Raw genomic sequence first — 26222 nt, forward strand, 5'->3', positions numbered from 1 at the left:
TAAATAAGATAGACTTTTAAAAATTACACAAAATATATATTTAAATTTTTAAAACTGTTATGATCTTTATTACTAATTAATTTATGGTATTCTAAATAATATATATGTATATATTTAACAACTAAAACTTAAAAAAATAATTTATACATTAAATAGAACATGAACAAGAATTGATGAAAAAATTTAAATGTGAGAATAGTATATATTAAAATTGAAACCATAAATATTTACAAGACACGACCTTGGACACCTACTATTAAAGCCCACGTAAGAAAGTTATAAGCTAATTGGGACTAAACAAATTCTTTATAGACCTATTCAAAATATATTAAACCCAATGCACCACCTTCGCACAATTCATTAATAAAAGATCCACTAACGGACTCAGTTGGGTTTGGGGCCAAAAATGTCTCACATAACCCTTGGGTACTAAATAAATTGGCTCGAGAAAACCCTAATACATATATATGTGTGGTTATACCTTCATGAGCCTCTACTAGGAGTACTTGAGGCATCATGTGATGTAAAGAGAATGTCGAGACTTGGAGCTAGTACAGGGTTTGCAGAACCACATAAATAACAAATTTGTGATTGTTAAGGGAAACTAGGTAGGGCATGATATAGGATCCACCTCTAGAGGAGCTTATATTGAAGAACTATTTTAGTTTTCCCTAATAGTTGCTAATGAGTAAACTCTTGGGCAGCTATTTAAGCCCTAGAATGATTAAACAAGTGGTAACCTAATTTGACACTTGTGTATCTTTATCTCTAGTGACTAAGAGCTTAAAATGAGTGAGAAAGGATAATATTTAAAATCAAATTAGCATAGCATATTAGATAGTGTTGTGAGACCTTCGTTTTATCCCAACTATGTATTTGGGGGTTGAGGAAGTCACTTATCTTAATAAATATAGGATTTTATGGGATGGTGAAATAAAGGAGGGAAGAGCAAGGATCCAAGGATCCATTTAAAAATGGATGGTATGCCCTAATAGCTTTATAAATCCCATGCCTTAAGATATCCCTACTAGTAAAGATCCTTTTCTATATTAAAGAGTCTTGTGATTTTAGGGTGTACAGAAACAAAGATAAAGACTTTATATACTTAGCATTTAAAACACAAACCCACAATTGGTTAGGATTTTAGAGAAATGACTAGGCTAACTTAGCCATAAGTACAAAATTAAAGGATTCAAAATCTTTACAAGCTAAGCCCCACTCCCTTGAATTTTACATCTTGTAAGGGTAGTTCAACTGATTGGACAATATCCATGTTATTGGGTGTCCAAGCATTCCCCACAAGACTTGTATATGATTTGAGTTAATTTTTGAAGAATAACCTTAAGAAGTTTAAATAAGGACATAAAATGTGGGTTGAGCTAGTAATACGACATGAATTGAAATTATCCTCCTTATGTATGATAGAAAGTTTTTTTTTCAATATATGTAACTTAGCCCTTAGTTTTTCTAAAAAAAATATAAAAGTTTGGTGATTTGCTTATCTAGGACCATTGGGATACTTGAATGGTTGTTCTTTTCAGGTAAACCATTCATATGGACTAGGTTTGGAATTGTTGTTGGGTGTGATAAGAAATATTAGAGCTAAAGAGATATATGACTTCTCATAATTCTTTATTTGTCATGACCATAAGTAGTAGCTCACTAACAATCAGATAAAGTATTAGACATTGGAATAATTAGCCACTCTAAAAAGTAAGAGGTCATCTGCGTAGAGTATATGAGAAATATATTAGGCTTCCTTATTAAGTTGAAGCCCCTAACTATAGTGATACTACTCAACTAGGTGGAGTAATTGAGAGAACATATTCGTGCATAATATATAGAGGAATTGAAAGACTATATCTCCTTGCTTTAATCCTCATTGAAGTAATTTAAACATAATAAGGAGCCCATTCATGAGAATTTGGTATGAGACTGTTATATAACACTGAGATAAAAATATATTAACTTTTGGTAAAGCGTTAGCATCTAGTTTAAAAAACTCCACTCAAGTTTATTATAGGTCATACTCATATCACATTTAATAAAAAACCATCTTCTTTTTTTTTGCCTTTTTCAATTAATGGTGACAATAACATTATCTTGCATGCATTAATTGGAGATAAGGCTGATTGATAAGGGGAAATAATATGATCTACATGGTTTGAACTAATTAGTAAGAATTTTTAATAATGTCATAACTAACATTGCACAAAAAGATAGGTCTATAATGCTGAAACTTCAATTATCTGGACATTTTTGGGATTAAGACGACAGTGGTTTAGTTAAGTTCTTTACTAGTTGGCCAGAGCAAAAAAAAGGCATGAATGTATGGTATGATATTTTTTCGAATTATGTGTCAATAAGATCTGTAAAATGAAGAGGGTATATCATTAAGTCTTAAGAGCTTTATTCAATCTTATAATGGTAAAGGCCTTGAGTATTTCTATTTCATTTGCAATAGTAACAATATCTTTATTTATGGAAGAATTAAGGAGATTCGGGTATAACAAAGACATAAGAGAAAAAAGAGTATGAGTAGATATGGTGGATAGGGTAGTGAATTGTGATTTGAAGTAGTATATCAGGACACTATCAGTGAGTCTAATACTCAATAAAAATGAAGTAGATGAGATTTGTTCGTTGCTTAATAGTAGCTCTAATATGGAAGTAGGAAATATTATATCCCTTTGCTTAATCCATTTATCCTTAGCTCTTTATTGCTAATAGAGTTCTTTTACTTTAAAAGAGTTTATAATCTAGATTGGAGGGAGATTTTTGTATGGACATTATCAAGGGTTGGTAAAAGTTATTGGATTTGGTCTTAAGTGTCATAATGTGAGCTATAAAAGCTTATAGAGTACCTAAATAATAAGAGTAATATTCCATAAGGGACCACCTTGTAAGTTTGAGTTTTTGGAAAAATTGGTAACTTTAGAGCCAAGAAACTGTTGATTCAAAACCTTAAAGATAATTGGCTTACATGATGGGTCTTTAATCTTGACATTTTGAAATTTAAAAGTTCTTTGTTATTGAGGACCTATAGAAAATACCTTTATGTTAATGAGAACAAGATGGTGATATGAAAATGTGGTAAGGAGACATGTAACAAATGATTCGAGGGAACATGGATTACCATTATGAGCTGGTTAGAGCTCAACCCAATCTGTCTTGAACATTAGCAAAATCTATGCATTTGTTAGACCAAATGTAAGAGTGTCCTTTATACCCGAGGTCTATGAGAGCCAAGTCTTCTACAAGATCTAAAACAAGAGTCATTGATGCGTTACGATGGATGTAAGACTTTATTAAAGTCTTTAATTAATAAGAAGGGTAAGGAGTATGCTTGAGCTAGATTTTTTAAGGTAATCCAAAATTTTTCCTTTTTTTTTGCCAATATAGGGGTCTATAGACTCCATAACAAAGCCAAACCATTTGAATTTGTATATCAATAACTAAGATTGTAATGACAAATTTGGTTTGAGTAATTACCTAGATAGAAAGAGCTACATCTCATACCATGCACAGACCACCTCTATCCTTCAACCAGTGAGCATACAAATTGATTAAAGTTGAGTGTAAACTAGAGAGATTGTGTTTGTGAAGAGAAGAGTTTAATTTCAGAAAGAAAAACAAAGTAAGTTTGACCTTATGCACAAGGGCCTATAAGGCTCTTACTGTAGAAGTTTAGTCAAGACCTTTGCAATTGACTATTAAAAGCTTCATGACGAAGTAAGGGGTGATAGGCTCATCTTTGAAACATTTATTTAAGCATTAAAAACTTTCAACCTGCTTAATGTTTCTTATAAAATTATCACTAAAGTCATTGTCAACAAGCTCAAAAATATTATGTCTGGCCTTATAAGTGATACTCAAACGAGCTTTGTTGAAGGTCGTAACATCTCGGATAATATCATCATGGCCAAAGAAGTTATCAACTCGATGAGGCAAAAAAAAGACAAGGTCAGTTGGATGGCTATCAAAGTTGACCTTGAAAAGCCTATGATAAACTCAATTGGGATTTCATTGAGGACACCCTCCGGGATATTGGCTTCCTAAGTTTCCTCACTCAGGTTATCAAGTATTGCATCTGCTCTGGCTCCATACAGCTCTTGTGGAATAAAGAACCCATTAAGGAGTTTATCCCTTCAAGAGGTATTTGCCAGGGTGACCCCCTCTCTCCCTACATCCTTGTGTTATGTATGAAGCACCTCTCCTAGTATATTGAGTAGTTAGTTAGCAATGAGGTTTGATACCTTTCTCTTTGAATAAGAGAAGCCCCAAGTTATCACATCTCTTCTTTACAAATGACTTGATCCTCTTTAGTGAGACTTCAAATAGTCAGGTGCAACTTATCAAAATGGTGCTCGCAGAATTCTGTGAGAGTTCTGGGCATAAAATTAACATGATCAAAACTTGTATCTTCTTTACCCACAACGTTGCTGATAGTGACGCTCACCGTATTAGCTTGACCTTTGGGTTTCAGATTTCCAAGAATCTTGTCACTTACTTAGGCATCCCTTTGCTCCATAGTAGGGTCACCAAGGAAACCTACAAGTACATTATAAAGAATGTGCGGGAGAAGTTATCTGGTTAGAAAACTAATAGTCTATCCATGGTCGGTCGCTTAACATTGGCCAAATCAGTCCTTATGGCTATTCCCGCCCATGCTATGTAGATTGCTACCCTCCCTAATTCGCTCTGTGATCAAATCAATAAGCTTCTACAGGATTTCATCTGGAGCTCGTCTAGCTATGCAAAAAAGCTTGCCTTATTAGTTGGAAAGATATGTGTCGGCCTATCACCCATGGGAGAGGTGGTATTTTGAGCCTCAGAGCCTTCAAAAAAGCTTTTCTCATTAAGGTGGGCTTTAATATTATCACCAAACCGCATCTTCTTTGGGTCAAAATCCTACACCATAAGTATAAGTGGGATTTCCAATACAAGGTGCCCAACAATTTAAGTAATGCTCTCATTTGTGAAGGAAGTTGAATGGTCTCTAAGAGGATTTGCGATATGGTTTGGCTTGACGCGTTGTTGATGGCACAAGGGCAAGATTGTGGGAGGATAACTGGCTAGGGGCTGTGGTCCTCTCAATATCCTTGTCTTCCAACCTATCAATGACATCCACAGGTCCAAAAAGGTTAGGGATCTGGTGACCCGAATGGTCAGTGGAATTGGAACCATTTCCAAAGTCTGTTTTCAATTAGGGTTCTCCTTCAGCTGGTAGCTTTTAGTGTCCTACAGGATGGTATGGAGGCATATGTCCCGTACTGGGGCCTCTCGCTAGATGGTAAGTTCTGTTAAATCCATTTAGAATATACTTACTGACATCTCTTCTCCTTTTGAAGATAACAGGTGGAACTTAGCGTGGAAGTGGTCGGGTGCACAACGTATTCAGCATTTTCTTTGGTTGTTCTTGCAGAAAAGCTTGCTTACCAGCAAGGAGTAGGTCCATAGCACATGGTGGATGATTTAGTTTGTGCAGTCTGTGGGTTAGGCATCGAGGACATGAATCACGTTTTGAGGGAGTGTCGCTAGGAGAAAAGTCTTTGGCATAATATTATTCCACAGTCAATCGTTCATAATTTCTTCAGCACTCTATTCGATGATTAGGTTTGGCACTAACTGCAAAACAAGCATAATTGATGTTCGTCCTTCCAAGACTAAAAGATTGTGTTTGGCATCACTTGCTGGTTACTTTGGAAACAACAGAATGCTTTCATATTCGATGAGAGTCCTCTTAATTTAGAGGAATTAAAACATGAGGTTTTCATAATGACTGAGTACATTTTCCAGGCCTCTATTATGAATCTACCATCTCTGGCCATCACATTCAAAAAAAGGAAAAACTCATCAATTAGACACCGCCACCCTATAACTGAATCAAGATCAACACGGACAGAGGATCTCCGTAGAAGCAGCAAGACTGCCTATGCTGGTGCGCTTGATAGGGATAACAATGGTCAGTGGCTTTAGGGGCACCTCATGAATATTAATGTTTGCTCTATTCTCCAGGCTGAGCTGTGGGGGACCCTGGATGGTCTCGTGTTAGCTTAGAACTTGGGCTCGCGTCATGTTATCTTAGAGATGGATAGTGCTCTCACCATCCAAGTCCTAAATAAAGTTCTTAACAATAAAGTGATCCCTGTCAACGCTAATTCTAACCTTATTTTGTGTTATCAAGGTTTGGCTCATAAAAGATTGAACTATCAAGATACAACATGTCTATCGCAAAGAAAATCGGTGTGTAGATTATTTGGCGAATCAGGCCTTTAACCAACCCCTTTGACTATATCACATACAATATCCTCCTATAGAAATACTAAACATCATTAGAGAAGATCTCATCAGGGTCTCCTGGCCTAAAATATATAATGCCTAAGTGCATTTTCTTTCTGGCATTGTTGTGCTTGCCTTTTTTCCTTGTAACCAAAAAAACGATTATAGCCATAACTACTAGAAAATATATAGATGAAGTAAATTTAGGTCATGAGATCAAAGATAAGGCTAATTTTTTAGTAATAATTCTAGAGTGTGGAGGTCGTCTGGGTAAAGAGGTAAGGCCAAAGTAAATAATTAGTGGAGTAAAGGTATAGATAGGCTAATAGGGAAGGGACAAAATTTATAAATTACTAAGTAGGGCTCTCTGGTATGATGGATCGGGGTAGGATTAAATGATTATTTATTTCAAGCTCGTAATAGGCAGTGAAGGGGTAATATTAGATATATAGGTTGGTGGGCTGGTGGGTTGCTGTATTGGATATAAAAGTTGCAATAAAGGAAACTAAAGACCCAGTTTTATTAGATGAGGATGAGGGATCCAAAGATATTAGAATAATTATTAAAGGGGTTGTGGGTATAGATGTTAGGGTAATAGGTTAATGATAATCTAAACTAGTATGATTATTGACTATTATTGAGCTTCAGCTGGTAGGGTTATGGCATAAAAATGAAAGAAGTATGTGATAGAGGTGGTGAATAAGACAAAATAAGCCCAAAGGTACTAGGCAATATAAGTGAATCGTTTGAATACGGTTGAGGAACACCATGATGAGGGACATCTATATGAACAACTATAGGGTGTAGCCGGGTATGAGGCATCGAGAGGATGTGGAATAATTCTTAAACTACCATATAAGAAGAGTTGAGAAAAGCTTATTTTAAGGCTTCTCCTTTTGCCCAAGTTTATTGAGAGAAAGTAGAGGTGATGTCATGTATCACCTCGAACCTTTGCACTTTAATGTATGATTAAACTCCATTTCAAATCGAAATTTATTTCCTGATATTTTAATTTTTAGCTTTTCTGTATTTTTAAGTTTTATTATATTCTAATTAAAATTTAATATTTGTTTGAATTAAATTTATTTTTATAATTATTGTAACATTTTTAGAAAATATAAGAAAAAGAAAAAAGATAAGAAAAGTGGAAAAAAGAGGGAAAATCCCCAAAATCCCACAGAAGTGACCACGTATTGCGCACGGTCACCTCACCCGGGCAAAGCTACATGTGTGTATTGCACACACACTGTGTGAGCACAGTGCGTAGCATGGCTGAACACAGCGCACAGCATGGCCACCTGCACTGGCACAGTATGCCACATCATCGCGTACAGTGCGTAGCTACATGCTATCAGCTGTACACCGATGGGACAATGGTTGTCACGTCCCGTTGGGCATGCTGGGCCATGTCGTGTGGGACCACCGGCCACCCACTCTGTCATGTGTTTTCTTATATGCTCGATAAGTGTCTCCCAAAACCTATTTAAACCCCATCTTCTCCTCATTTGCACACACATTCAATTCTTCTCTCTTTTCCATCATTTTATTCTCGCATTTCTAAATTATTTTTAAGGAAGAAATGAGAGGAGATTAGAGAGAGAGAAAGGCAAGAAAAAAAAGTTGGAATTCTAACAACTTGTTCAAGAGTTTCTAAAAGTCCTTTTCTCCCTTGTTTAAAGACTTATTTTACTTCGGTTTTAGTAAAGGACTCTTTGGTATTTTTTCTTACATTTCTAAGTACATTTTTTAGTTAAACTAAATTGTGATATTAATGATTTTATGAATGGATTACTATGATGTTTTGGTGCCTAATTATTTGGACATGAATATGTGAGGTATGATGCATAATGATTGTATCGTATGATGAAATAACAATAACAGATATCTATAGTCACAACATTATTTTTCCACGAATGACCCCTACAGATAGTGCGATACGACTCTTGTCAAAGGACACGCTGTCATCCATTGGGATCGATCCTCTTACGTCTTTCTAGACTAGATAGGGGGGAGAGAAACAGATACCTTGAAGAGCAAGGGAAATAGATACTCCTCAGAGATAAAAAATCTAACGAGACACTTGATACAATATGCATATCAATACAGATACACTTCGGATCATACAACCTTCATTCCACTTTTTTCTTTTTTTTTTATACTTTTTACTTTGTTACATGCAAATTCATCAAGTGTCTACAATTCTCATAACATAATTAAAAATAAGAACAATTCAACTCATCTGAACATAGAGACATACAAAACAGGCAAATAACAATCATATTTAATTAGTTTATCTAAAAATATTCCTTAAGGCATCAAAAGAAATACTACATTCCTTATTGAAACCTAGATATTTTCTCCTTCACCGTTCTCTTTTCTTTCTCTTCTTCTTTCTCTTCTTCTCTCACTAGACTACTATCTCTCTCTCTCTCTCTAAAGCTTTGAAAAATAGAAGAATGGAGGTGTGCAGAGGAAAGGAAGAGGGAAGGCAATTTATAGAATTTTGAAACTATCGAATTCGCACCAAGGCAGCAATGACGCACTACTAGAGGCGGCAGTGCTCTGGTCAGCGCGCTGCAAACTAGCCTACAGGTGCACGGCCTCATGCCGCACACGCAAGGCCTAGGCGCGTTGGGCACCACGCGCACAACCCCAAGGCGCATAAGGCTATCTGTGCCGACCTATTGCGCGGACGGCGTGCGCACAGTGTGCAATGTTTATCCACGCGTGGACGGCCCGCCTGCGTGCGACAGGACGCGAGCAGGTCCTGACCCTGCGCTGTGTACACAGATGGGACCTGCGTGCAGATGGGAGGTGTGCATTGTGCACATGTCCCGATCTTCCACGTGAAGGGGACGAGCACGTTGTGTGCACGTCCCGTACGTGCGTATGTGCGTGCATGGTTGCGGATGGGACGTGCGCACCGTGACCAATGTGCGTGCATGCACGTGCGCATAGTGCCCAGCACCCGCGCGTGCAACTAGACTCCTCCCAAGATTTTTCCTGCGGGATTTTCTTCCCAATTCGCCGTTTTCTGATTTTTTCCTCAATTTTTTATATTTAAATTAAATGAGTTAGGATAAAATTAATTAAAATAAATTAAATTAAATTAAATTAAATAAATAAAAATCAATCAAAATTATGAATTACGATTATTATTAAGCAACGTAAATTAATTAAGTTTAACGCGACCAAAGACTCGAATAAATAGGGTTTCTAAATCATTTTAGCATAATGATGGGCGAGGTGTTATAGGGACCCCCACCGAATTCTAGATATGTGATCATAAATGAAAGCCTTGGGTCGGATATGTCATTGAACCCCACTGGGTTCGGAAAGTATGATTGATATGAATACTGAATACAAAAGTAAAAAAAATAAAAATCTGTTTGACTGTTATCTTTGAGGAATTTTTATCTCTCCCTACTCTATGATCTAAAATTATTGGTGAACCGTTCCATATGAATGATGGTTTTTCCTTTGAAGAGATTTTATTTGCGATTGCACGTGCAGGAGCCATAGTGGCGACATACTGCTATGGTAATTAGATTATGTCTGAAATAGAGTTAGTGTTCCCTCTTATAAGAGTGGGTTCGTGATGGTATATATGACCACAGTGGCAACATACGTCCATGGTCATTAGTTTATATCGATATGAAATGAAAATTGATGGTCATTCATAATAGTAGTCGGGGATGGTTCTCCCCTCAACATATATATGTTTTGAACGGTTTCACATGAAGGTTGTTAAAAAGCTTAAATAAAACATGACCATGATACTTAGTGGTATTCTATGATAATTTTATATGATGGTTCTTCTGTTTATTATGGGATTATTGAATATTCTGGTTATTTGGTTTTTATTGAATACCTGATATGTTCTGATATGCTTGATGTGGCTTAATACACCTGCTTATGACATTGACTTTTTGTCTTCTCTGTTTGATTTGTAACCTATTCACTGGATTTTCTTAAAAAACACAAAAAAGGTTTTCTAAATACTTCAATTTTCCATCATGCGATAATCCTCCGAGGTAAGAGGTTTATATAGAAATGTTGTTCAAGTTAATTACTTTTAAAACCTTAGCTGTATAGTTCAAATATTGTTTCACTTATTGAGTTTACATGGAACTCACCTATAATCTGTGCCCCTCCACCTTAAATAATGTGGAAGTTGAGGAGTTGTTCCCTGGATTACCACGGAAAGCTTGTTTGGACTCATTCGCGGATCTTTAGTAAATTTCTAGCATATAATTTGAGTGCAATAGTTAAATTCGCACTTTGATGTAGTTATTTTATAAGAACCCTATTTTTTTTATATTTAAGATTGTTAATTTATGAACTTTGATGTAAATATTAACCCTAGATCATTATGTAAGGGATTTCTATCTTTCGCTGAAATGATAAACTTGTTATTAGCACTCATAACTACTTGGTAGTTGACTCCCTTTTATTTTTTAAGTATTTAAGATTTTACATATTAGGCTTATTTTAGGGGCAAATGGCATAAAAAATTTCCCACAAGGAGAAATAATGATGATTGTTTTAATAATTAGATAAAAGGGCAATAGATGGGAGATAGGACCATACATATAATAAGTCTCATGTACCTTCTTATATTTAAAAAAGAGCTAGAAATATTCTCCATTATATTATATAACATACTAAGTGAAAGAAGATCATTAAAGAAGATTATTAAAATTGAAAGCCACTTTAATCCTCAAATAATAAGACTAACACCCCATGGAACCAACTAGCTCAACATTCAAACCCAATAAAATCCCTATATAGTTTACATTATAAGGATTCATCATCCCTAAGTGTGGGCCTTTAATTTTAACCCAACACCTAGTGATGAAATCAAGATTTTCGATGATTATGTTATTGGTACAAGTTTTAAGTATTAAAGACTTGTCTTTAATAGTTCATACCCCATGTTTAAGACATTATATTTAGAGGTCGGGTTGGCAAGTAAAATAAAAAAAAATGGTTTTAAGCCTTATTTTTCAACTAACTGTTGTGTTCTCCATATATCATTTAAAATTTGAGTGATAATAGGGAAAGTAATGATAGTTGGTTGCTCAAAACCAATAGTAGACACAAGGAAGTTAGTGCCTTTACACTCACCACCAATCAGCCAACCATAAAGGATTAAAACTTATGAATCCAGGATAGGTACTTGGAAATTGAGACCTTTTAAGGTGACTATATCATAAATATGCTATATCATACCAAACTGAGATCTTTCAAAGTTAGTCATAATCTCACATCAATTATGATTAATGACTAAAGCCTCAAAAAAGGAAGCAATGGTGATATTAGGGGAAACACCACAAAGTTATACCATTTAGTATACCTAAGCCATTGTCTTACCCAAGAATGCAGAATATACCACTCAAAAAATTCTTTCTAAGCAATATTCCTAAATAAATCATTAGGAATGAATTTTACTCCTTCAATACTATCTTTCCTAAAAAAGCATGGTCCCACTTGAATTATGTTAACTCAAAATCCATAGTGAGTTCCATATCAACAACCTATAAATTGACTCGTTTATTGGATAATATTTGCAAGTTTTTTAAAAGGCCATGACGTTCACAGACTGAATAAGCAATAATCACACTAGGACAAGACACGATAAAGTAGACTAAATACCAACTAAATAACTATGGCACTTGTGACGTCCTGTATATTAAATATAGCATAAGGGAGCCAGATATAGAAACAGATTACGAGTGCATCAAGATAAATTATATGCAGCGAAATAAATATTAAAATTCCTTACAAAATATTAAATTTGAGTTCCAAATCTTACAATACTGAGGTAAAAAATTAGCAAAATAATAAACACAAGCTTCTTCAAAATGGACTCATCAGAGTGCAGAACAAAATATGCACTTATAATAGTTTTTGGATCCACGGGATCTTCGAAGGCTCCAATGGATAAATCAATGAGTGGTTCCTCACTATCATCCTCATCTGGGGGATATGGAAAGGGATAAGTTCCATAAACTTAATAAGAAAAATAGCATTTAAACAATATTTTTAATATTTTAAAGGTTCTTAAACTTTAAAGAAATATACCATAAACCACTTACCATTAGTGATCGTTCTAAATTCGTTTCAATATTAAAGAAAGCATTTTTATTTTATTTGAAAAAGAAATGTCAACATCAAGAAAATTATATCATGAATAGAATAAAGAAAATAAAACGAATATAAATCATATCATGCTATCTTTTTTTATATTTTATCTATTCTTCGTGCGAAATCGTTCTAATTTATATCTACTGAGCACAATACGGATTTTTGTCCACTACTGTGGAAAGTCAAGTTCATTTCATTTTTCAGTATATTTACAATTTGTTAAACTACAACACATTTACGGCTTGCCAAACCACAACACATTCTACGATCATAGTTGTGCCAACCACAGTGGTCCTACATGTAAAATATGCCCACAGTCACACATCACCACAGTGATCCCTACAATTATATTGCGTAACTACTCTCATCAGAAGGTACGTCATCATCCATATGGAGCGATCTTCTTACGTCTTTTCAGACCAAATGAGGGGAGAAAATAAACCTCTCAAACATAAAAGCCTAACAAATCATGTTAATTTAGAATGTCACACAATAATATTTCGATGATAATTTCTCATAAAATTCATGTTTTTCATATATTATCCATGCTTCTTGAGTAAAATCATAACATCTCATGCATTGCATCACATATCATCATACTCATATCGTGTAATAAAATTTCAAACATAAATAAGTTTACTTAATCAAACAAGTACTGTTGTTCATTTCTCATAAGATATTTAAATAAAACTTTAACAATTACTAAATATACACATGTCATTTCTCATTTAATCAAACAATATTTCATTTTATTATTCTATAAATATTCCTTACAATGTACGAGAAAATACCAAAACTTCTTTACTGAAAACTTGTAGATTTCCTACGTTCCTTTTTTTATTTCCTTCATTTCTCTATCTAGCTCTCTCCCTCTTTCTCTCTAAAAAGCTTTTAAATGAAGTAAAATAAAGATGGTGTGTGATGAAGTGGTGGGAGGGGCCTCTATTTATAGATTAAATGGGTTGTTGGATTTTTGCCAAATCGCGTGAATCTGTGAGGAGAGAGAGAGGGAAAAGTTTACCAACGTGACATGATGATTGACGAATGTGATTGATAAAGAGCCGACGACACCACGATGACCCAACGGTCGGCACGAAAACTGAGGACATGCCAGCTAAGGGACAACACATGCCTCCCAAACGGCGATGACATGTCAACCGAACGACGGTGCACAACCTCCAAACAACGACATGTGTTGCACAAGACTTGTCACGTGCGCGGGCCAAGGCACCTATGTGCGCAAGCTCGCGCACAGGCGTGCGGAGTTGCGCACTGTTTGTGCGTAATGTGACTCATGCATAGACTACGTGCCTCGTGCCCCGCGAGACGTGCGTGCAAGCAGACATCCGAATGGCTGCATGCATGTATGTGCACGGCACGCAGGGCTCGTGCAGGTTGGAAAAATTTTTCCGTAGCTTTTTTGCAAAATTTTTCCGTTGTATTCTCCATTTCCTAATATTTCAATAATTAGTGATAAAAATTATAATAATATATAAATAATAATAATAATAATTTTTAAATAAACTCAAAATTATGCGGAAATTTCAAATATAAATGTAAATAGTTAACAGCCTTAGAAGCCGAATAAATAGGAGTTTTACACAACACATTAAGCACTAAAGTTCTGAGGTGTTATATTCCCCCACCTTTACAAAATTTGGTCCTTTAAATTTTTTACAAACAATTGTGAAAATTTCTTTCGCATTTCTTCCTCTAGTTCTCACATTGCCTCTTCTGGAGTGTGGTGTTGTTATTGTACCTTCACCAATAGGATCCTTTTGTTGCACTAGACCTTCTTTATCCAATCAAGAATCGCGATTGGGAACTCCTCATAAGTCATATCTGCTTGAACTTAAGTTTATTAGTGCAAAATAATAAGGGAATGGTCATGGTGGTACTTTTTAAGCATGGAAATATGAAAAGTATTGTACAAACCTGCAAACTCTAGAGGTAGAGTGAGGCAATAAGCCACAAGTCCAATATACTCCAAAATTATAAAAAGTTCCACAAATTAGGGGCTCAATTGTTCTTTCTTTCCAAACCGTATTTTACTTTTATAGGAGAAGATGTTGTAGGAAGACATTGTCACCAACAACAAACTCCAGTGATCTCTTCTGGTTGTCAGCGTAATTCTTTTTACGACTTTGGGCAGTGATAAAGTTCTTACAAATAATGGCAACATTGTCAATGGTTTCCTGGATGTAGTTTAGTCCCAACTGATGCTTGTTCTCAACCTCGTTCCAGCAAGTAGGTGAACGACAGAGCCTACCATATAGGGCTTTATATGGAGACATACTGATGCTAGAATTGTAACTATTATTGTAAGCAAACTCACAAAGGGGAAGATGCTCACTCTGATTGTCACCAAAGTCAAGAACATGCGCGGGCAACATGTCCTCCAATATTTGGATAATTTGTTCATATTGCCCATCAGTCTAGGGGTGATAGGCAACATTGAAATACATGCTGAAGCTAAGAGCTTCCTGTAAGCTATCTCAAAATTGGGAGGTGAACTGGGGATCTCTGTCAGAAATAATAGAAAAAAGAATGACGTGGAGTCAGACAATCTCCTCAACATATAAGTGGACTAACTTACTAGTGGAATATGTCGTCTTGATGGTAAAAAAATGGGTGGTCTTGGTCAATCTATCTACTATGACCTATATTTTATTGTGACTAGAGTTGGTTCTAGGCAAACCAGTGACGAAGTCCATAGTCATGTATTCCCACTTTCACTCTGAAATGGGAAGGCCTTGCAATAGTCTGCTAGATCTCTGATGTTCTGCTTTAATCCTCTAAGAAGCAAGGCACCAAGAGACAAAATCAATAATGTTCTTCTTCATTGCAGGCCACCAATACTGGCACTTTAGGTCACATCTTGGGGCTTCCTAGATGGATGGATAACCTGGATGCATGGGCTGCTTTTAGAACATCCGTCCTAACTGCAACAGGTACCCATATACGATTTCAAACTAGGCATAGACCATCATCAGTGATCCTAAAATCAGGAAACTCGTCAAGTTTTCTGTCATGCATTGGATCAGTACATCATTTTTTTCATTGATGACATCCTAGTGTACTCTAAGAATCGTGATGAACATGTAGACCATTTGTTATGTGCGTTAGAAACTTTCTGTTAACATCACTTGTACGCCAAGTTCAATAAGTGTTCTTTTTAGTTAGACCGTATTTTTCTTCTTTGGTCATGTGATTTCTGATGAAGAAGTTTCTGTTGATCCCTTCAAGGTCAAGGTTGTTATTAATTGTAGCCAACCGACTAATGTTGCTGAACTTCGAAGTTTCTTAGGATTTACTGGTTACTACCGACATTTTATTGATGGTTTCTCCAAGATTACGGCTCCTTTGACTCGTCTTACCAGGAAGGATATAGTCTTTAATTGGGATGATCATTGTGAAGAATGTTTTATGGACTTGAAATGTTGTCTCACTACTGCTACGGTATTTGATCATTCCTAACAATATTGGACAATTTTAGGTTTTCTGTGGTATATCTTGTGTAGGTTTGGGAAATGTACTCATACAGTATGTTTGGATAGTCGATTGTGACTCTAGGCAACTAAAGCTTCATGAACTTAACTATCCCACTCATGACCTGAAATTGGTTGCCGTTGTCTTCGTTTTAAAAACTTGGCATCGCTACTTATGTGGGCAAATATTCGAGATCTACACCAATCATAAAAGCTTGAAATACTTATTCTGTCAGAGGGAGTTAAACATGAGGTAGAGAAAATGGATTGAATTTCTAAAGAACTATGACTACAAGATCCTTTACCATCCAGTAAGGGAAACGTGGTTGCAGATGCATTAAGTCAGAAGGAATTTGCTATATTGGCCTAGATGATGACTTCAAGTTAGAAATTAGTTGATGCAATGCAATCAATCTATTTGAATCATTATGGCAATGGTACTTATCTTGCCCAAATTTGGGTCCTGCCTGACCTCTTCATTAAGATTTAGGAAGCTCAATCCACCGATCACGTAATTTTATAGAACCTTGGTAAGTTTACTTATGACATCAAGTCCACAAATGTAGTAGGATCATTGGTCAATCCGAATGGCATGACTTTAAATTTGAATTAACCATACTAGCATCAAAATGTTGTCTTAGGAATATCTTCTTCCTTCATTCTCAACTGAGAATAACCAGATCTAAGGTCGATCTTGGACAAGACCGAAACACCTTGTAATTGATAAAAAATATCATCAATATAGGGTAAGAAGTACTTACTCTTAATTGTCACCTGGTTGAATCCTCGATAATCTATACACAATCTGAGAGAACCTTCCTTCTTTTCACGAATAGTACAAGGGAACCCCATGAAGAATGACTGGGGTAAATGAACTTCAGCCTTAGGAGTTCGAAGAACTGGCATTCTAGTTTAGCAAGTTCGGTACAACTCATACGATAGACAGGCTTCGAAATAGGCTCGGTTTCTGGGAGCAAGTCAATGAAAAATTTTATCTCCCAAAGGGGAGGTAGTCCTGATGACTCTTTCAAAAAAACATTCGAAAAGTTACAAACCACAAGGATTGTAAAAATTGTTGGCTCAGGGTCTGTGTTCCTATTCACCACAAGGTTAGGAAAAGCAAACAAAATATAAAATTTTTACAAGTATAAATTTTCTTTTTCAGAACAAGTTTTCAATTTATTTTATTTTGGGTGAGAGAATTGTTACAACTTTACTTTCATAATTAATAATTATCTTATATTTTTTCAACCAATCTATACTTAGAATTATGTTAAATCTTAAAATATTTAAGAGTATGAGGTCTACCAATAGTTCTGTTCCTAAAGCTTTTTTTATCTTACTATTCTATACACACAGTGAGTTTCTAAAAGTTCCCTAGAGAGTGTTTCTATTGCTAATATTTTATTCAATGGTTCAGACTTAATATCTAAATTATAAGCAAAAAAACAAGATATAAAACAGTGGGTAGCACTTGTATCAATCAAGGCTCGCACAGTGGTATTGTGAATTTAGGGTGTGGCAGGAGTGGTAAGAGCACCAGGCTCATCAAGGTGGTAGACACGTCTTTGGGCAACTGGTGCCCACGTCCTTGGGCCTTTGATGGCAATCCTTCATAAAATACTGAGTGCTCCCACACTTATAGCAGAAGTTGTTCAAACGTCATTCAGACTGATCATCGTGAAAGCATCCACAATGCTGGCATGATGGGTAGGTCTAGTAGGGTTTCTAATGAGTGGGGGTAGGGCAGGAGCAGGGGCAACACAGGGTCTCTTGTCAAGATGATCATTGCCAAGGTCTAGCAACCTTCTCCTCCGTTGTTGTGGCCAACACTACTGCTATTGGGTGCGGATTTGAGTGACGCATTGGTGTCAGGCAAAGATGAGATATTTAGCAAACTGAGCATGTTGAAGCACCTTGGCATACGAGTTGGGCCTCAGTATTGGTACTCGATCGTAGATATCTACATGGAAACCCTTCAACTTACAACTTTTTGGGTAACCATCACAAGGGCAAACCTATACAACTAAGTGAACTAGGTGGCATACTGGTTAAAAATCATGTTCCAATGGCGGAGGTCCTGAAATTCCTCCTCCTTCTTCTCTCGAACATACGTATTGAAAAAGTTCTCACAGAAGGCATGCATAAAAACTTCCAAGGTAGTGGGTGAGGGTATGACATCTTTCTTAAGTCGCCATTAGTATTCGGCTTCACCGATCAGCATAAAGGCAGTAAGGGGGACCTTATGTTCTTCGGTTATGTTTAAAACGGAGAAACGTTTTTCTATTTATAGAATCCGAACTTCTGCGGCCAAGGGGTCAAGTCCTCCTTCAAAGTGACGTGGGTTCAATCTCCTAAATTCGACAATGTTATGGAAGATGGAGTGGTCAGCAAGGCGATAGTCTTTGGCTAGGGGATGTTGGCACTGATTGTTTTGGTTTTATCATATGGCTGCAATTAGGCCTTGAATTACTCGGAAGAGTTCGGTAAATTCTACCCTGGTCGATGAGTCCTGAGCCTCAGGTCTCTCAATTCTTTCTACTGATAATCTCCCTTGAGTCATTGGTCCTACAAATGAAAAGGGAAACAATGAGTTGGTGGACTAGTTTCAAGAAAGGAAATCTCATAAGTTCTCTAGGGTGGTTTCCTAGACTATAGACTCAGTGTAAGGGATTATTCTGCATAACTGTTATGATATTATTTATGACATCCCTTATATTAAATATAATATAAAGAAGCCAAATATAGAAACAGATTATGAGTGCATCAAGATAAATTATATGTAGCAGAATAAATATTACAATTCCTTACAAAATATAAAATTTGAGTTCCAAACCTTATAATACTGAGGCCAAAGTTTGGCAAAATAATAACTATAAGTCTCTTCAAAATAGACTCATTAAATTGCAAAACAAAACATATGCTCATAACAGTTCATGGATCCATGGGATCCTCAAAGGCTTCAATGGGTAAATCAACAAGCGGTTCTTCACTATCATCCTCATTTGAGGGAGACATGGAAATGGGTAAGTTCTATAAACTCAATAAGGAAAATAGCATTTAAACAACATTTTTAAGAGCTTAAAGGTGCTTAAACTTTAAAGAAATATACCATAAACCACGTACCATTAATGATCATCGTAAGTTCATTTCAATATTAAAAAAACCATCTTTATTTTTTTTAAAAAAAGAAATGTCAACATCAAGGCAATCATATCATGCATAGAATAGAAAAAATAAAACGAATATAAATCATATCATGATGTCTTTTTTTTTATCTTTTATCTATTCTTCACACAAAATTATTCTGACTTATATCTAGTGAGGACAATACGGATTATCATATGCCACTGTAGAAAGACAAGTTTATTTCACTTTTTAGTATATTTACAGCTTGCTAAACTACAACACATTTACAGCTTGCCAAACCATGACACGTTCTACGACTATAGTTGTGTAAACTATAGTGGTCTTACATGTAAACTATAGTCACGATCGTACGTCACCACAGTGACCAGTACAATTATATCGCGTAACCGCTCTTGTTAGAGGATATGTCATCATTCATAGAGAACGATCATCTCACATCTTTTTAGACCAAATGGGAGGAGAGAAATAAAAATCCTTAGAGATAAAAGACTAACAAATCATGTTAATTTAAAATATCACGCAATAATATTTCGATGATCATTTCTCATAATATTCATGTTTTTTACATATTATCCATGCTTCTTGAGTAAAATCATAACATCTCATGCATTACATCACATATCATCATACTCGTATCATGTAATAAAATTTTAAATGTAAATAAGTTTACTTAACCATACAAGTACTACTCTTCATTTCTCATAAGATATTTAAATAAAGCTTTAACAATTACTAAACATACACATGCCATTTCTTATTTAATCAAATGATATTTTATTTTATTATTCTAGAAATACTCCTTAAAATGTACTAGAAAATACCAAAATCTTCCTTACTGAAAATTTATTGATTTTTTACATTCCTTTTCTTTTTTCTTTCATTTCTCTCTATAGCTCTCTCCTTTTCTCCTCTCTAGAAAGCTTTTAAATGAAGTAAAATGAAGATGGTGTATGAAGAAGTGGTGGGGAAGGGCCCTTATTTATAGATTAAATGGGTCATTGGATTTATGCCCAAAGGCATGAATCCGTGAGGAGAGAGAGAAGGAAAGGTTGACCGATGTGACATGACGACTAACGGACGTGATTGACAAACGACTGACGAGATGACGATGACATGATGATCGGCACGAAGGTCGTGGGCACACTGACCACGCTGGCCGAATGACAGTGCATGCCCCTCAAAGGGTGGCGCACACTGCCTAAGGAGTGGCTCGCACTACCCAAGGCCTGTCGCATGCGTTGGCCGAGGCATTTCTGCATGCAGGCTCGCACATAGACGTACGGAGTTGTGAGCTAATACGTGCAGACTGCACACCTCACACTCCACGTGGATGGGACGTGCGCGTAGGCGCACATTTGGCTTGCTACGTGTGTGCGTGTGCGTGACACACAGGACCCGCGCGAGGGGGGGGGGGGGGGGTTTTCCTTTGGCTTTTCTGTGGAAATTTTTTACATTTTTATCCGTTTCCTGAAATTTTAAAAATTAGTGATAAAAATTACAATAATATATAAATAATAATAGTAATTTTTAAGTAAATTCAAAATTATGCAAAAACTTAAAATATAAATTTAAATAGTGAACAATTTCAGAACCTATATAAATAAAAGTTTTACACAACACATTAAACACAAAGATTACGAGGTGTTACAACACTAATGATAACAAAATACAAATAGATTGAAGACAAGACAAAACCAAAACTTATAAAAGGATAAAACACATGAATGAGGTTTATACACAAATAAAGGAATAGGACAAAGAAAAGAAACGAAAGGGAATGACACAAAGGAAGCACCCATGATTTAGCTACAACTTCTATTTTAAAAGAGCAAGGGAGATTAATTAGGTCCAAATGAGGTTATGGTGGCTTAATTTGTTTCATATAGTTATGAGTTCAGGTCTAGTATGCGAGTTGAATAATATATATATGACGTAGAAAACAACTAAAAGATAAAAGACATGTAAATATATACTCAAAAAGAACGACAAATAAATATTAATTATACGTACTCTAAATTGAGAATTGCACATCCTAAAAAAATAATGTCATAATCAATTTTTAGAGTATATAAATCCTAAGCAAGAGTATAATTTTTTTCTTTTGTAATATTTGTTCAAGATTTTGGAATTGTCAGTATAAACTTATATTTTTACTTGGTAACATACAAGATGGCCATCTCCAACACCAAGGCATACACAACTTGGAAGGAAATGGCCGAATTTTCACAGTGGCATATTCGTAAAAATCTGGTGAAATGCAGCACCAAAATGGAAACAAACCTGCTCTCGAGTATCTAAAGGAATTTTCTATAAATATATACACCAATATTATATTCATACACCCAACAACGACCAACAATAAATCGTAAGCATTTTCAGATTAGGTTTCTTCTCTCTTTTAAAACTCTCATCACTTTTTGCGGCTAGGGTTTTAATCATCTTTCTGCTCTCCTTCTCTCACTCTCTCTTAACTCACTTTCACCTTCTTGTTACAGATCTCTATTTGCATACACATACATATCCATGGAGGTTTTCTTAAACTAGGTTCCTGGCCGCCCTTTTAAGAGCGAAATCTTATTAGAAACTTTTGGGGCTTTTTGCTCTTCCTCGCTCATACCGCAAATGGCAACCATGAACCCCTTTGATTTGTTGGGTGATGTTGATGACGAGGATCCTTCGCAGCTGATCGCGGCTCAGCAAAAGGCCACGGCAACGAAGAAGCTGCCCAATCAGACTCAGGCCAAGCAGCCTCCCGCCGCCGCTGCGACTAAGCCGTCTAAGCTACCTTCCAAGCCTCTCCCTCCTGCTCAGGCTGGTAAGCTTTTTGGGTTGCCTGTTTCTCTTCTTTTGTTTTGGGATCTTTTGTGAACTATATTTGGTTTATGTTCTTTTTCTGATTATGTATTTGTTCGTTTACGCTTTTGGTCGTTCTTGTGTTGGACGAGTAATTTGTTGCTTCAGCTTTTCGTGCTCTCTTTTTGGGTGTATTTTCTTGTCTGCATACTCCTATTCAAGTCCTGTTACGTTTCAAGTGTATTCAGATGCTTGTTAGTTAATTATCTCTAAAAGTTTATGTTTGCTGTAAAAACCAAATTGAAAAGTATTTTCTTCCTCTTCCTTTTTATGTAAAAAATCTTGTACTTAACGGTTAACCTCTGTTTCTCTCTGTAGATTTTGAGATTGTTCTAATCCTTGATACAGCAGCTGGAAAAAAACTTGCCGTTATTGTTGTAGAGTCTTTCTCTTTAGAGAATTTGGAAAATAGACACGAAGTTGGATTTTGGAAGATGTTGATTTTTTCTGCTAGATGATATTCATTTATTATTTTACATGCGCAAGTTGAAATGTTATTAGTGTGCGGCAATAAGTTCTTTGTTTGTTTCTCTTTAATTGTCTGTGGTATCCATGAATCTTGGAAAGCATTATTTTTGGTGCATCAGTATTATCTCTCTAATCGATTGGGGTACTTTTCCTTGATTTGTTTGTTATCCCTTCTATTAATATAGTGAGGGAGGCAAAGAATGAACCTAACCGAGGTGGTCGTGGAGGTGGACGGGGATATGGACGTGGTAGAGGTGGCACTGGTGGTTACAGACGTGACTCTGTCAATGATGAGAACTCTTTCAGCAATACTGGAGTTCCTGCTGGTCAAGGTGCTCCTGAAGATGGGGAGGCTGGAAAGCTCTCTGAAAGGCGTGGCTACGGTGGACCTCGTGGTGGATATCATGGTGGACGACGTGGTGGCCTGGGTAACGGAGAACTCAGTGATGGTGAAAGGCCCAGGAGGATGTATGAACGCCGTAGTGGGACTGGACGGGGGTGAATATTTATAATTCATTATTTTCTGTTAATAGCACCTTCATTTCTTCCTGATGTGGCTCACTGTATTTATGCATGCAACTTGATTTATTCTGTCTATAGCAATGAAATCAAACGGGAAGGGTCTGGCAGAGGTAACTGGGGAACTCAGACGGATGATATTGCTCAGTGAGTAGAGCATTTCTCATGATTTGTTCACTATTTTTCTCTTCTGAAAATTGTTCTCGAGGCACAAATGAAAATTTCCTTACCTTTGTTGTGCAAAGTAAGAACAATTGACATACCTCTTTTCTATCCTTTTAACTTTAGGGTGACTGAGGAATTGGTCCAAGAAAATGATAAGAATTTGAGTCATGAGAAGCCCCCGGGTGAGGAGGATTTGGCGGATGGAAATAAGGAAAGCCCTGCAAATGAACCTGAAGAAAAAGAACCTGAGGACAAGGTATTTGAACATTGGTTTTCACTTAAACCTAGAATTTTCTTCTGATATTAATTGATACCTTTGCTCTATCGCATTGGTTGGGCTGTGCATGCATCCAGGTATTATTCACAGCGTGCTCCTTTGTTATAGTTAAGGTTACTGGTAACGTCAGTGGATTGCACATAAAGCTTGAGTTCAGTCCTTTAGGGCGCTTTTGTAACAGTTGTCTTTACTTAGACATCCCGAGCTTGTGGCATTTTACTTCCTGAACTTTCTCTTTTCTTCTTTCAAGTGGGGGCACTTATGAAAATCTTTAAACTTGTATTTCCAACATTGTATGTTTGTTATAATGGATCCCCTTGCCAAAATTACTTTGATCTGCTGAAGCCGTCCTGAACAACAGATTCCAGGGGTTTATACTGTCTACTTAGGAAGGTTTCTGTCTTTCTGATTCAGAAGTGAAGCTTTTATTGAGTCTTACTATGCCTTTAGTCATAGTTTGTTTTGACAAAATTTTCTTCTTGACTTTTATCTTTGGATTGCTTGGTTTATGGCTTACAACAGCATGGATCCATGATGAAGTAAATTTGTTACTATCTTTGAAATTTGAAAGCCTTTGTGACTGTCGCTTCTGTTGTAGGAAATGACTCTTGAAGAGTATGAGAAGGTGCTGGAAGAGAAGAGGAAGGCTCTGCAGGCAGTTAAGGCCGAGGAAAGGAAGGTGGACGTTAAAGAGTTTGAGTCTATGCAGCAGCTTTCAAACAAAAAGGGCCAGAATCATGTTTTCATAAAACTGGTAGAACCTTAACGGCCATCTGTTGATGTTTTCTTCTGCCATTAATTTCAGTCTTAGTCAACTTATCAGCTATTTGGCTGCTACTCTTTCTTGTTAGGGCTCTGAGAAGGATAAGCGGAAAGAGGCTTCAGAGAAGGAAGAGAAAGCCAAAAAGGTATTAACACTTTTGTGTTCATTCTTTCTGCTCTGGTATTGCAGAACCTTCAAAAAAAATGGTGCACCTTGTGTTCTGATGCTGTGGTAGTCTTTGTTCAAATAATGTTGGTCTTGAGTATTGTAGCTTCTTTGATTTATTATTGATATCTTCTTGGTTTTGGGTTATTGTCTCTTTGCATCTGGTTATTTTTGTTTGTGCTTTAAGCTTATATGACATTAAGCTCCAAGAGCTTTAAATTTTTTTTTTGCTTTAAGCTGGAATAAGAATCGGATATGTGAGGTAAAATTAGAGCGTAAAGAGAATTTCTCGGTCCTTCAGTTAAAAAGTAGTTGTGATGAAAATTTGAAGATTATGGAGGGTATAATTTTGATCCAAACATTTTTTTAAAAGAGCTTTTTGTTTAGGGTAAATACCAAATTAGTCCGTGAAGTTTGACATTTGTTACAATGTTGTTCCTAATATTTTTTTTGTTATAATTTGATCTCAAACATTTTCTATTTGTTTCAAGCGTTCAGTTTCCTTTTATTTCTCAACAGAAAAAATAAAAATTGTTAGTCACCTTTTGATGCTTTTAAAAGAATAATTTTAAAAAAATAAATTTGATTAATTAATTAAATTAATAAATCAATAGCAACAAAAATAGACTCAATACTATTATTAAATATTGATATATGAATTTAATTTATTAGTAAAATCATTCTTTTGACCTATTTTTTAAAGCAACCAAATATGACAACTATTTTAGCCTTTTCCATTAAAAAAATAGAAGGAAACTGGACATTTGAAATAAATAGAAAATATTAAAGATCAAATTATAACAAAAAATATTAGGGACCAAAATTATAACTAGTACCAAATTTTGGAGATTAATTTGGTAATTTATCCTTTTGATTACTGAAAAAAAAGTTGGCCTTAGGATGTTGTTCATTTTAGTGCAGCCAAACAATTTTTTTTCATCTAAACCGGCTTAAATTTTGTTTGAACATTAGTAAAAGCTAAACTAAAAATCCATGGTACAAAAATATCCACATGTAAATTACAGAATCAATTAGTTGCATGTGTTTCTAGAAGATATGAAATAACAGCTCAATTGAGTGTTGATTTGTACATTTAGGTAAATGATATGTAGACAGATACTGTTGGGTAAATTATTTGTGCAGTTGACAAGAAAGTTGATCCATCAAAGATAACATATGGTAATGGTGCTATTGGATCTTTTTGAGAAACTAAAAAGGGCAAATTGATTGAATTGTTATTTGGTTAAGCACTCATGATCTTTTATATTCTTTGTGATAAAAATCCGCTACTCATTGCTGTTGATAGACAACTGACTCTTTGTTTCGTCCAGTCTGTCAGCATCAATGAGTTCCTGAAGCCAGCTGAAGGAGAAAGGTTCTACAATCCTGGTGGTCGCGGACGCGGACGTGGGCGTGGTTCAAGGGGGGGATTTATGAGAGACAATGCTGGAAACAATGTGTTGGCTCCATCCATTGAAGATCCTGGACAGTTTCCTACTTTAGGCGGCAAGTGAGATTCTCTAGAACCCCGCTTTAAGGTCATGCTGGTTTTTTATTTTCTGGGTTTCTTTAATCTTGGGCAGGAAATTGACTAGAATAATGTGGTTTCTTGTTGAATGAAGCTCTTTAATTTTAGGTTTTAAAATGTATATTTTCAGCTTTTTCTTCTCATGTTTCGCTTGTAGTCTTTAATTTTTATGCTATGATTTTCTATCTTGAGAATTTGGATCCTATTTATTTATGACTAGAAATTGTTGGTCAGTTTTGTTGGAATAGAAACAAGACTATTTCCTTATTTTCTTCCTCCAGAAAGGGGGGAAAGAGACTCTGTACATCTTTGTTCCTTTTATTTATCATGGAACTACTAATTGAAGGAAGGAGCTCATGCATTAAGAAGGTAATATTACTCTTTTGTAAGATCTGAGTAGACAGGTTTGTCTGAATT

At 35.8% G+C, this 26222-nt stretch overlaps 2 protein-coding genes across 2 annotated transcripts; one reads left to right on the forward strand and one right to left on the reverse strand.

Moving 5' to 3' along the window:
• Window positions 1-14483: 14483 nt before the first annotated feature.
• On the reverse strand, window positions 14484-14822 carry LOC148255904 (uncharacterized). The gene has a single exon (XM_088220522.1). The coding sequence runs from the start codon at window positions 14820-14822 to the stop codon at window positions 14484-14486; it is 339 nt and encodes a 112-aa protein (XP_088076648.1).
• A 6483-nt stretch (window positions 14823-21305) lies between these two features.
• Window positions 21306-26072, forward strand: LOC110818657 (RGG repeats nuclear RNA binding protein A-like). Its single transcript, XM_022047599.2, has 8 exons — window positions 21306-21432; window positions 21563-21882; window positions 22574-22886; window positions 22989-23054; window positions 23196-23328; window positions 23948-24103; window positions 24201-24257; window positions 25609-26072. The coding sequence occupies exons 2-8, from the start codon at window positions 21690-21692 to the stop codon at window positions 25789-25791; spliced, it is 1101 nt and encodes a 366-aa protein (XP_021903291.1). The 5' UTR covers window positions 21306-21432; window positions 21563-21689; the 3' UTR covers window positions 25792-26072.
• Window positions 26073-26222: the final 150 nt, after the last annotated feature.

Source organism: Carica papaya, chromosome 5, assembly GCF_054855325.1.
Source record: "Carica papaya isolate Zhongbai chromosome 5, ASM5485532v1, whole genome shotgun sequence".
Lineage (NCBI taxonomy): Eukaryota > Viridiplantae > Streptophyta > Magnoliopsida > Brassicales > Caricaceae > Carica > Carica papaya.

Coding starts and splice junctions, on each gene's coding strand:
- LOC148255904 (XM_088220522.1), bottom strand. CDS start 14,822: ATGTTGCCCGCGCATGTTCTTGACTTTGGTGACAATCAGAGTGAGCAT.
- LOC110818657 (XM_022047599.2), top strand. CDS start 21,690: ATGGCAACCATGAACCCCTTTGATTTGTTGGGTGATGTTGATGACGAG. Junction 22,887..22,988: donor CGTAGTGGGACTGGACGGGG/GTGAATATTTAT, acceptor TTCTGTCTATAG/CAATGAAATCAAACGGGAAG. Junction 24,258..25,608: donor AGGAAGAGAAAGCCAAAAAG/GTATTAACACTT, acceptor TGTTTCGTCCAG/TCTGTCAGCATCAATGAGTT.